This window comes from Anoplophora glabripennis, unplaced genomic scaffold (assembly GCF_000390285.2).
Source record: "Anoplophora glabripennis isolate ALB-LARVAE unplaced genomic scaffold, Agla_2.0 scaffold627, whole genome shotgun sequence".
In the NCBI taxonomy this organism is placed as follows: Eukaryota; Metazoa; Arthropoda; class Insecta; order Coleoptera; family Cerambycidae; genus Anoplophora; species Anoplophora glabripennis.
The window spans coordinates 25389-38912 of NW_019416971.1; the positions used below are offsets into that span (position 1 = coordinate 25389).

General features: G+C 30.1%; 1 protein-coding gene across 1 annotated transcript in view; it reads right to left on the bottom strand.

The window, feature by feature from the left end:
* Positions 1-565: 565 nt before the first annotated feature.
* LOC111692060 overlaps positions 566-13524 on the bottom strand; it is a 66264-nt gene continuing 53305 nt past the window's right edge. Inside the window, exon 4 of the mRNA XM_023455758.1 lies at positions 566-752. Coding sequence (XP_023311526.1) covers positions 566-752 — 187 coding nt within the window. The remainder of the gene's footprint in view (positions 753-13524) is intronic.

Sequence of the window (13524 nt, forward strand, 5' to 3'; positions counted from 1 at the left end):
AAATCGTCGTTTATTTCTAATAAAATTGTGATCCCCATCATTAAAATTTTAGAAAAATAGCTAGTGCTTTCTAAGGACAACATGAACTCTACCTAATGTCATCAATAAAATAAAATATTATATATAACATTAACAACATTTATTTTGAACATACTTCTTTGGCATAAATTGTACAAGAGGCATAAATAATAATAAATATTAATCATACGTCTTATTTACAAAAAAAAACTACAAAAAAAAACACACTGGGTCTAAGATCTCATTCTAGGAGTGTGAGAAACTATCGGCGTGAGCCTATCAATCCACTATAGATTTTGACCGTAGACTCGCTTCATTGCTTGCACTGATCCCCCAGATAACTATTATTTTTGTGTATAAATTTAGTAGGTTATGGGACACTTAAAAAAAAATCAATAAGATACATCTTTTGAAATTCAAATTCTATCTTTGTCTCTTATTTCTCTTCCCATCAGTTAATAGCAAAATCCAATAACATTATACGAACGTTTTATCTGACCTGTATGTAACTATATTATCTATTTTAACCTAATCATATTGTATACCACTATGTTATATGATAAAGTCCCACTATATGAAAGATTCCTACGCTGTACTTAGTGCCTTTCGAGTACACTTCCTTAGCCTTAGCTAGGAATCTTTGACTTGCCTCGGTTGTTCTCGGGCTAGACTCTGTGGAGGCGGACCAATTATTAGAACCCCTAAATCGGCCTTGATGTTCATCTTGGTTGGGTCTAAGGTCATTACGGACGTAACTGTTCCTCAAGTGATTCTCTAAAAACTGCAATTTCGGAAGTATTGGTCCTTATCAGTCCAAAGCAAAAAACAGGAAGGTCAACACTAGCATCTTTCAGCTATCCGTCTTCCCTTCCCGTACCTTTCATATTATTGAGATTGATGTTGATTTAACTTTGCGTGCTGTATTTTGAAAAGTACTTGCTTAACATTGTTTGCATGTTATGCAGACAGTGCATCTGTTTTCTGCAAACTAAGCCAAAGTAATAATAATTTATTTGATGGCGTTCTGGAAGCTGTTACAGTGTTGAAGGGGTAATTCGCAAAGGCGGGAAATGATATTTTCCCATTTTCATTTTAACGATTCTCGCAAGCGAACCTTTTTATGTAACTACATTGAAAGAGTTTTTCCAGAACTCTGTCTTTAAAATAATATTCGAACAACTATCACGTAGATTCTGCAACGATGGTCAAATTAAAGTTAGGGAGTGCTCATTATTTTCACAGCAGATTTATTTAATATGATTTAATATACACTCTTCATGAAACTGTTACATGTTGTTATAATTATATTTCCGTAATTTTCCAATGATTTACCGACTTCATTTTCACTACATAATTCAACGTCAAGGCTAATTGCGACAATTGGTCGGTGTAATAATTTTAAAAATACCTACATATTGTTAAGGATCCAAAAAATATATTAATCTACATATATCACGTTTACCAGTCGTACAAAATAAACATTAATTTTATTTTTAACTCATATAAAATACGAGTATACCCGTTAAAAGAAGCACATCTAATATTTTTCTAAACTATCATATCGCAGCTAAATAATTCGATGTCATTTATTGATATTTACACAATTAATATAATTTTCAGTTGCCATCTCATTTCAAAAGATTTTCACTAATACAAGATTGTGAGTCTAAAAATAACGAAAGTATATAATGTAAAGACTAAGATTAAAGTATCTTTAAAGTATACAGTCGGGAAAATCGCACCAAACTGCAGGAATGGATTCTACACATCAAAATAATAAGAAAAACTCAGATGTTGTTAGGCGATTTTTTCTTGTTTCAAGATATAGCCTAATTACACATTTTCAAAATTTGAAAACAAAGTAAGTATGTCCTGTTGGAAGTTCAAACGTACGATCAAAGTGATACAAATGCCAAGAATTTATTCAAATTTAAAATATGGAAATATGACGTTTGTTTATGGTTTTTGTAATGGGAATGCTAATGCTGCTGTTAAAGAATATCGTCAACGGTTTTCACATCACAGATGTCCTGATAAAAATGAATTTATCAGAGTTTTCAACAAACTGTGCGAAACCGGAAAGCCTAGTATAACCATATGCCTCTGTATCCTTTCGAGACAGTGACAACGTTATTATATCAGAAAATGAAGTTCCCGAAACATTTGCCAAATATTTTTATTCAGTATACTCTGTTTCACCGGCCGTCTATAATTTAAAAGATACAACACCTGGAAATTATCAGATGGCACAGTTGAAGGATATAACCAATTTTGACTATGATACGTCAATTAAAAAACTCAAACCTAAGCGAGCTGTAGGTGCGGACGGGGTACCACCGTATGTTTTAAAGAGTTGTTCTGATTATTTCAGGGAACCCCTTCTGCATATTTACAACTTAATTTTGAAGACTAATAAATTTCCTGACTGTTGGAAAATTTCACTAGTCAGTCCAAATTATAAATCGGGACAAAAATCTAATGTAAATAATTATAGACCTATTGCAGAATTATCGGCGCCTGCAAAAGTGTTTGAACAAATATTGTACCGTAACTTATGGAGTCATTTTAGCACACTAGTCAAAGACTGTCAACATGGATTTATGCCTAAGAGATCAATATCAACTAATTTGACTATATATACCGATGATATACTCAGTTCATTTGCGAACGGATGTCAGGTGGATGCGATTTTTACAGATTTTCAAAAGGCATTTGACAAGGTAGATCATGATGTGCTTTTAAAAAAAATGGATATGTACGGAGTGAATGACAGCATAATTAAATTAATTGTTCCTTATTTGCAAAACCGCACATTTAAAGTCAAATATCACGGAATGTTTTCAAAAGTTTATGTAGCAAATTCAGGGGTTTCGCAGGGTTCTAACTTGGGCCCACTCTTCTTCTTGTATTTTATTAATGATTTACCCCAAAGTCTTCATCATTCTGAATGCTTGTTGTTCGCCGACGATTTCAAGTTTTATAGACAAATTAAAGATGTAAATGTGCTTTGCTCCAGCTGGACGTTGATTCTGTATTGCGTTGGAGTAAAGAAAATAAGCTTCATTTCAATATTAAAAAGTGCAATATTTTCTTTACTCGCAAAAAGGATGTTGTTACTTACGCATATAAGTTGGATAATGCTCATTTAGTTAAGGTTCATAATGTTAAAGATCTGGGCGTTACGATAGATAGTACAATGTCATATAAACTTAATTTTGACAAATTTATATCTGATGCTTATAAAGCTCTTGTTTTTGTTATGAGGGAATCGCGTAATCTGAAGAATATACGAACCCTTATTACTTTATATTGCACACTTGTTAGGCCAAAACTTGAATATGGGTCATTGTTATGGCACGCGCAGCCAAAAAAATATACAGAGCGGGTTGAAAAAATACAAAAGAAATTTTTGAGATATCTATATTTTACGAAGTATAATAGACCGCCTGACTATATGACTGTAAGAACTAATCTACTTTGCCGATAATTTAATATAAATACACTTCATCACCGTCGTATCATTTCTATTCTGCTATTTGGTTACAACATTTTAAACAGTCTCATTAATGCACCAAATCTGCTCTCCCGTATACTTATCAATGTTCCTTCCAAAGACACCCGTGAAAACCAATTTCTGCATACGCAAGACGTTACGCAAGACATCATGTTCTCCTCTTGCAGTTATGTTTAAATTAATTGATCAAGTTTTATCAAGCAAATCCATTGACCTGTTTTCACCCCAAAGAGTATTCTTAAAAGAAATTAAACAATTTTTTTCTATAAACAATTTACCATAATCATTATTTTTATATGTCTTATTGTTCTAAAATCGTAATGTGGATGTTGTTCCCCTTCTGATATAGTGCTGCTATGTATTTAGGATATTACCCTTTGTTAGCGTGCTTGCTTTAGGTAGTCACATATTGTAAAATTGAGTGTAGTAATTTTTCCCTGTAATTAGGTATTCATGCCTGTTGGGAAAATAAATAAATAAATAAATGAATAAATAACATCTCAACGAGCTCATCGACAACGAGCTCATCGTACAGAGAGTACAACACCTACAACCGGAAGATTATGCTAAGCGTATCGAGTTTTATCGATGGATCAATAACTGGCCGGCAAAATTTGGCCGACCTCTATACTTTTCCGAAGGATTTCGGATTTCTTTGGCATATTTGAGGATATGTTACATGGATATGAATTATTTTTGCTAAAACCATTAATGGGGCCTTAATGTGCTATACTTACATTTTAAAACGTACTTTGATTTATCCCGATATCATTTTTCGTCTTTGAGAAATCGCCTGTTGAAGTTTAGTAGTTTCATTTATTTCTCAATTGCTTAATATACCGACAATACACCACCACAAACTTAAATTCATCGGCACCCGGAAGTAGAGATCTTACATGTTCCAGACCTCACAACACTAGATGGACATGCAGCAATCAGGAGAGCTACCAGTGCCCTTCGTAGATGAAGCGAAAAGTGTTTTAGAGGTCAATGGTGGTGTTTTTGAACTTTCATCAAAGAACGCTATGAGTAATAGGTTATCAATAAATTAATACTATTTTATTAAAATGTACGTCATAGTTTGAAAACAAATGAAAATCAAATAACATTTGAGCTTTTCTTATTGTTTTAACGTCTACAATCCATTCCTGGAATTCTCCCGGCTCACCCTGTGTAATATAACTTATTAAATTAGGTTAGTTAATACATTAAAACTTCCATTTTATTAAAGTATAAAAAAATATATTTCTCCGGATTTTGAGTCAATTTCAGATTAATAATAATATTAATAATAATTAATTAACTTATCTTCATTTGATAAAATCATTTAGAAACAAATTGTTTTCTATTTCTTTGAATTAGGTTAATACGTTTATAATATAGAAAAAAAATACAAAAACTAATAAAATATGATTAAAAAATAATAATTAAGAATAGATTATCAGGTTTTCACATCAGGTCAATATTACTTTTAAATTTTTTGGCATAATGGTTTTTCTGAAGTTTGCAAGTGTTATTTGAGCATGAACATGTTTTGTTATATAGTATAATTTCACTCAATTGAAAAGTAAACTTAGCAGTCACTAAACAGAATTGCGTAGGTAGATCTTTAACTAAATGAATTTAAAAATAAAAAATCTCCTATAACAGTCTACACAGGGTGATTCAGAACTTATCCATCAACTCCGAGTTGTTATACACGCAAGCCATTTTTGACACTAACTACTAAAAAATTATAGTAAACACGCTCCACGCGTATTGCGAATGACGCTAGAGACTACGGTTGTCCAGCTATGTAATGATTGAATGTACTTCAATAATTTTCCGAGATTATAAGAATTTTACGAAAATTCTTTTTTAAGATTTCTCATGCCGCATCTATTCCCAAATTTTTTTGGATAAGTTGTGAATCACCCTGTATAAGTATTGTTAAAAAAAACTGAGAATTTTACAAATAAATGTATTTACGCCAAAAAAACATTATACTTTAGGTCACTTCGAATAAAAGTAGACTTATCCTCAATATTACTTCTGTCATTTTTTAACCAAACGAAATGGTTGTCGTTGATCATAGCTTTTATAATGCTTATAAAATTATTAAAATCTTTAAATTCAGTCAGTAAAAGATGAGTAATTTAATTTGCTATAGGTACCTAAGTATTAGTTTACATTGTGATAAAAAAATTATCTTACACTCCTTCAGGCAATCACTGTGCTTTTATTTTGAGCAGTCACTTAACGGAATTAAAGTTTAGTGGATTTTTAATCAACAGAGTGCTAGAACTGGAGCGTGAAATCAGTTTTAAAAATGATTACCTAATTAAATTTTGTCTACAAAGACGTGAAATATTTACAGTTTGAGAATTAGAGCACAATTGGGATTAAATACAGAGAGCAATTTTATTCCTTCTCATGCAGGGCAATTGATAAAAATAGATGGCGAGTTTTTAAGTGGACAGTTTTATAGCTGCTCGTAACATAGTTGAAAATAAAACAGTAAATAAATTATAATATGGTCTGATTTGTAACATATTTGTTGAAAATGAATTATCCATACAGTGATAGAATTGGATCATTTCAAGACTTACAAAAAAATGTGCGTTGATGAATGTGTGTTAATGTTTTAAAACATATATAAAAAAAGTTTTTTTATGCATTTAGAAAAATATGCAGTTTTTACACTATAGAAAATGACATAATTTTACATGTTAAATTAAAACCATTTTGGGCAAATTCCTGCTAATATTGTTGTGAAAGTTATTTAGAAAATATATGAAAGATACAGGTTCATTATAATTCACTACGTTAGCTACAAAATTGAATTATTTTGAAATATTCATGTAGTGTCTAGATTTAAATGGTATACAGATCATTTTTACGTAATAAGCAAAAAACAAATTCAAATATTCTTTTACTAAATAGACCCTAAAAATGTCCATATTTGCAAACTATAACTTCTCCAAAAATTGAAAATTTTTAGCATAATGTTAAGTGTTATTTTTTAATTCTAACATAATTGTATACAGAATGCTATTTTACACTGTTTGACTTATTTACATATATTATTCAATTATAAGTTGTTCAAGAAAAAGTGAAAATTATTTGTGCAAAGTTGAAAAATCGTGCCTTTTGCGATATCAATTAGAAAGAAACGTAAATAAAAATTACGGGGGTGCTGTATGAGGCATAGAAATTTAGAATAAATAATTGCTATTTTTAAAAAATTAGCACCTAGAAACTATGCAGTATACTTAGGATGTATTGCAGTACTATGGAAGTTATATTTTTCAAATCTCATTTCTTTTTAACTTATTATTTGAATGAATTGTTTGTGTATAAATCAGAATATTATGTATTCAAATATAATGTTAGTACTTTTAATTATGGGGCACTACAAGGAAATGTTATAAACGTTGTTCACGGCGCATTCGCCATTGTTTTCGAAAGTTAATATCTTGTCCGTTTGAAAACAATATTAATGTAGACATTCTAATTTCGACAAATTATTAAGACTGCCTTTAACTTTGAAAGTTCTAGTTACCCAGTGGGTAGTTACATTATCAGTTACTTCTGAATTCAAAAATTGTCCAGCCTCAAGAGATTTTTGAGGCTTCTACACAGATTAAATGTGATTGATAATTATATTTCTACCTTACAACCTTTCATAAAATACCTCAAATCTAAATATATTTACCTAGAACGAGAACAGAGTTAGAGGTGTGGAAATACATTATCAGAATTTATTACTAGAAAAATGAAGAAAATAACGCAAAGAAAATTTGAATACCTGAACAAATACAACGTAAGAATCGGACCTCAGACAGAGTAACGCAGTATTTGATTAACTTGTATTTGTAAGTAGTTGTTAATGCTTTGAATACGTATATTCAATATTTCAGTATGGAGATACGTATCGACATCTATTAGAAAACAATAAGCGAATTGTAACATAAAATGTATATAAAAATGTTCAGCTAATAAATCAGGTTTTTCGTTTGTTTCGACAAGACTAGTTAATGTTTGTCACACCGTAAATAAATTGGATAAATTTTTACTTAAAATCAATACAATTTTTGTTAAGAGGAGTCCACATCCAATTTGTGTGGAAATGATATTACTAATCGTAATGTTTACTCAACTATGGTATGGTAATATGGAAAAACTTTTGAGTTTTGATAAATTAATTGTGTCATATTGTTATACCACACTTAATCTGATATCAGCAACTAAAATCAGTTCTTAATTAAAACTAAGTAAACGTATTTGTTGTCTGAAATGATGTAATTTTTACACAGTATTTTGCTTCTAAGTAAAGATTGTGTTGATAAGCTAATTTCTTTGTTAAAATCTTAAGTTCACTAAAAATTCAACACCAAAATAATTTCCCTCATAAATAACATTGAATTTACACTATGGCATTTGTTACTGCGTAGTGTTAAAGCAAATAAATTTTACCTGTCCGTTTAGTTTACTACATGGGCTTATATGCCCGCAGACTCACAATATAGAGAGTATTTCAGGACGACCTTTCACCACAAGAATCCGAACTGGAATCAGATAATTTGTATTCGAGAATTTCTAGATATGACCCTTTTCAACAAAATATTGCCGATACCCGGTCTCATAGGATTACAAAGGAGATAGGTTTCAAATCGTTATTGTAAATAGATTACCTTAGGAATATATTTTTTGCAAATTCCAAACAAGTAGAAAATTAGCAGTATTCGCCTTTCGTTTTATTTGCTTTGACTGTCAAAAAAAGTTCAGAAGACGAAAATAGATAGACTTTTGAAACGACTACAACTTTTAAAAGTCATTTACATTTTACACTTTACATTTTACATTTTACATTTTACATTTTACATTTTACATTTTACATTTTACATTTTACATTACATTTTACATTTTACATTTTACAATTTACATTTTACATTTTACATTTTACATTTTACATTTTACATTTTACATTTTACATTTTACATTTTACATTTAACATTTTACATTTTACATTTTACATTTTACATTTTACATTTTATTGATTCGTGTTATTACACAAAGTGTTTACATACGTCAGAAAAGAAACATTGATATTTTCAAATTACAACACAGTTACAATTACAGATATATACATAATCCTAAAATTAGTAAAAATATAAATACAGATTAAAATTGACATTGTAACAGAATAAATAAAATCAGATAAAACAATATTAAAAACAAATACAATAGCTCAGAGTTCACAAATGATTAAAGTCACTGTCAAAAAACTGCTCAATATCATAAAATGCATTTCTCGAAAGAAATTTTTTTATTCTATTTGTAAATTTATTAGGATTGAGATTTTTTATGTGGATTAGTAGGGCATTTTAAAGACGTATTCCTATATAACCCGTACCATTTCTAGTCTTACTTAGTCTTAAGTAGTTAGTAGTTAAATTATTCTTTGATCTAATATTATGAGTGTGCAGCTGATTTCTAGTTGAAAAATTTGTTAAGTTTTGTTTGACATATAGTAAGCTTTGCAATATATATATCGCGATACAGTTATTTGTTTATGTACTATAATTTGTATTTGTTTGCTTTTTTCAGCGTGTGATTTTTTAGTTAGGCAAAACTATTTTTATAAAAATAACCACTGACAGATCGTTCTGGGTTTATATTATTAATTTTTAATGGTTTTCACAGGTGGCAAAATACACAAATACAAAATTAAAAAAAAAACTGTTCTTAAATTATACAGGGTTCTTCGCGGTAAGTGGCCTATTAAACATTTCAGATGAACCAAAGGCAATATGACTGAAATTTTGTTTACGGAGGTTATCAGATATGTTCTCGCCAATGAAATTAATGCCATCAACGTAACATTTCCGGCTGTCAACTTCGTTATTTTAAATGGAACAACTTATATATTATTGCATTATCCACAAGATAAATTGAAAATAAGTCAAAAATGTTAAAGCTTCCCTGTACCTAAATCTAGCCGTTTTCGAGATAATCGATATTTTATAAAAACTTTTACAGATGCAAGCATTTCGAAAATTCCTTATATCTTTCTTCGTTCTCGGAACTTTCACTTGCTTTTTGGAATACACAAAGAACGTAAGATGCACTACTTTCTGCTATCAAAATTACCTGAAGAAAATTATACAAGTGTCTCATTTTTTACGTTACATATTGAAAACTTAAAACCGACAAAACTTTTTAAAATTCAAATGGAACACCCTGTATGTTTCTGCATCATATTATAGAAAATCAAATTCTCTTTTCACCGATATAAGCATTGTTACAGTTTCAATTTTCTCAGATATTTGCGGTATACTTACATTTTCAAGAATATTACGTTAAAATGTCATCAAATGTGCCTTGAATGGCAAATATTATAGTATTCTCATTTAGTATTCTACAAGTATCAAATACTTTCTCAAGAAAATTGCAGAATAATTATTCTAATGAAGACATTTTGAATATTTTTTATATCAATGGGACGGACATTCATCCACCATGAATCAGTATTAGCTGCATTTATATGATTTGGTATTTTGCAAAATGAAGAATTGGACGCGAATTATAGAACATTGATTTTTCTTGTAATATGTTGATGACATTATTTTCATTGAAGAGAACATATCTGACAACCCCCGTAAAAAATATTTCAGAGTTTCAGAGAATAGTTAATAAAATTTGAAAACATACAGGGTGATTCACAACTTAACCAAAAAAATTTGGGAATAGATGCGGCATGAGAAATTGAGTCAATATTGTATAAAAAAAAATGTAAAATCCTTATACTTTCTGAGAAAAAAATTATTGAAGTTATAGCACATTAAACCACTATATAGCTGGACAACTGTAGTCTCTAGCGTCATTCGCAATACGCGTGGAGAGCCATGTGACTCCTAATACTGAAATCCGTCGTTGCGGTAGTTTTTACCTGTTATCTGTGTTATTTACATCAGTTTTTTAGTAGTTAGTGTCAAAAATGGATTGCGTGTATAGCAACTCAAAGTTGATGGATATCGTTTTAATTTATGGTGAAGCAAGACAACATTTGTATTATGGTGAAGTATTTGTGTCATGGTGAAGCAAGATATCATTTGTGTTAGTTCGTAGAAAGTGAGTAAGACGGACCCAAATGTGTTTACAAGTGAGTGGATACAATTTTGAACAATTGCTGTTGCAGCATCGGGTATGTCAAATGATTTTATTATTTAAAAACACAAATTAATTTTATTAATTAATAACGACAAAAGCAGTTGAATTTGCCGATATAAAATTGGTGCGACAATATTCTATTTACATATTTCTTTCCTTGCGAAAGTTTTTGTCCGTTTTTATCACACCGCCATGACGGTCGCATTGTGCTAGGTCAGGTTTTACACTGGACCAGTTTTGCTTTTTAGCTTAAAATTGATAGGGGAATAAAGGCACTAATACGAAACGTCAATATATAAGGTGGCAAAAAAGTTAGAATCAATTTAATTCAAGAGTACCCTTATAGGTGGCGTCCTCTACAAGCAGCGTCAAAACTAACGACATATTTAAATTTAGCATCCTAAACCTCCGTACCCCAAGTTTTATGCCAACATTCAAATTTGTTTGAAAATTATTCCTAAAAAATAAAAAAAAATGCCATCCTGTATGTCGAAAACTAAGCATTTGTGGACCTACGTTTATAGGAAAACAAGTCTTATTTTGACCTCAAAAATACGCCCCTAAATTCTTTGTACTAAATTTTGAATCACCCTGTAGAATGTTATTTTATTATTTAGTTTTGATATTTTTTCGGAAATAAAATTATTTCTACAAAAAACCGCCAGTGGCGTATTCTTTTCTTGAGAAAAGTTGGCGGACGCTTTAGTAGCACGTTACTGGTTAAAACCAGAAGGTTTTCATCAAATAATCGCACCAATTTATAATGAAAATGCGATAAAACGTAAAAACAAACTCAAATATCTTCTAAACGGCTGCTACTATTAAAAAACACCATTCAACATTTTTCATTCATTTAACGTAGCAGTACCCGAATGTAACTGATTTCTACAAAAAACCGCCAGTGGCGTATTTCTTTTAGGAAAATGGGGTGGCACCTCCAGTAGCACACCACTGGTTAAAACCACAAGGTTAATATTACATCCAATAAAAGGTCTAATTAAGTGAATAGGCTGTAGTAAGTTTCATTCAATTCCGTCAGGGCATTATGAAAATATAGCAGAAAATATATATTTTTTTTTGTAAACTTTAACTCCCTGTATCTCGAGCACCGAGTATCCTGTTATTTAAAGGAAAAATGGTTCTATTTTGCCAATTTTTAAAAACCGTACAAAATTATAGAGCGTATATTCGACATCAACATGATATGTCAAAGACTTTATTAATGAATCATTTCGAAATGGGCCCCTGGAAAAGAGATAGGGGATAAATAAATAGCACCACTTCTTGTATTATTCAGCGAAACCTTTAGAGCATATAAAACCGTGTTTGTTTTTATTCGGGTTTTGGCTAAAACCTCATTGTTATTCCATTTAGGTAGCCCACTACAGATTGAAGGATTTCATGGCTAAGCATTTAATCTGAGATCCATCGAACTGCCCAAGATAGCTTGACTTTTCCTACTTTCAGGATAATTAGTATCGGAAACTGCAGCAGGAAATTAAATAAGATTGCTCCAGAAATTGATTCTAACAATCAAAGGAAATAGAAGGAACTATCACAAGTTCTTTTAACTGTTATGCTAAATCCCGCAGAAATTAGAAATTATTTCTTTTCCTATAGAAATATCAGATTTTAAATATATGTATAAACACTATCATAACAAATAATCATACGCAATTAAAATAAACATACACAATGTTATGAAACAGAAAAAGTAGTAATTTTTTGGGTACGTAATTTTTATTTATTAGTAGTATTTTAAATGAATTATAGGTTCCGCTTACATTTGAAACTAAAAAAAAATGTGTTTCAAATGTATGATTTTAAATAAAAGTTTGATCAAATTTCGCTATAAAGTCGGAAACAATTCGAATTTTATCTTGAAATATAAAGATGGTTCTAAAAAAAAATAATGAATAAAAGAATGTTATTGCACTCAATAAATATTAAGGGTGCTATAAAAAGCTACATTTGGAAGAAATGCTCTTAATAAAGAGGGCAATAATATTTTTTACATACGTTACGTGATACTAAGTTGTAAACTTTATTGTCCTCAGCCGCGTTTTCATGTAAAATACAAGCATATAGTATATATTTAAATTTAAATAAATTAACCACATTTGCCAGTAGTTGTAACGATATAATAAAATATTTAATTATATTAGAAAGATTTTATTTTATGTTTCAAATTATTCCCTCTAGATGTATGTATTTCACTAATGATTTAAACATTTTTTTGTAAGCCAAATCTTCTTGTAGGTAGTGACTTAGGTACATCTAATTGTAAGCAAATATACAGTGTGGATACAAATTGTGGAATATTGCTTATATTTCTTAAAATATTCGTCATATCAAAAACATGTTTTAATAAAAGTGTTAGGGGAAATTATTTCCCGTTTAGTGATATCAAGCAATCTTTCGTAGCACAAAAAATGTGGTTGCCAAGGTAACCGAATTCATTTTTTTAAACGGCACCAAATACTTATTTTGGTGAAAATTAATACATTGGACCTTTCTAAATACGATACGATCCAATTTTAATGGGGTCACATAAGAAAAAAATACAGTAAATTTAAGTTTTCTATTATGCTTTTGACACTGTTTATCAAAATAATTATTAACATCAAGTTAGCCATGGCAAAATCAGAACAATGTGAAACTCTCACTAGTCAGTTGTTTGTAATGGTGTGCATTGTTGCAGTAAACATACTTTTTTACTCAATTTTCTGTGTAGTACTTAAGTACTTAGTAAGTTAAAATGGCGCTTGAATTAAGTGAAACGGAAAGAATACAAGTTTTAATGATGGTGGGATATGGTGACAGGAAAAGGACACAGCGGG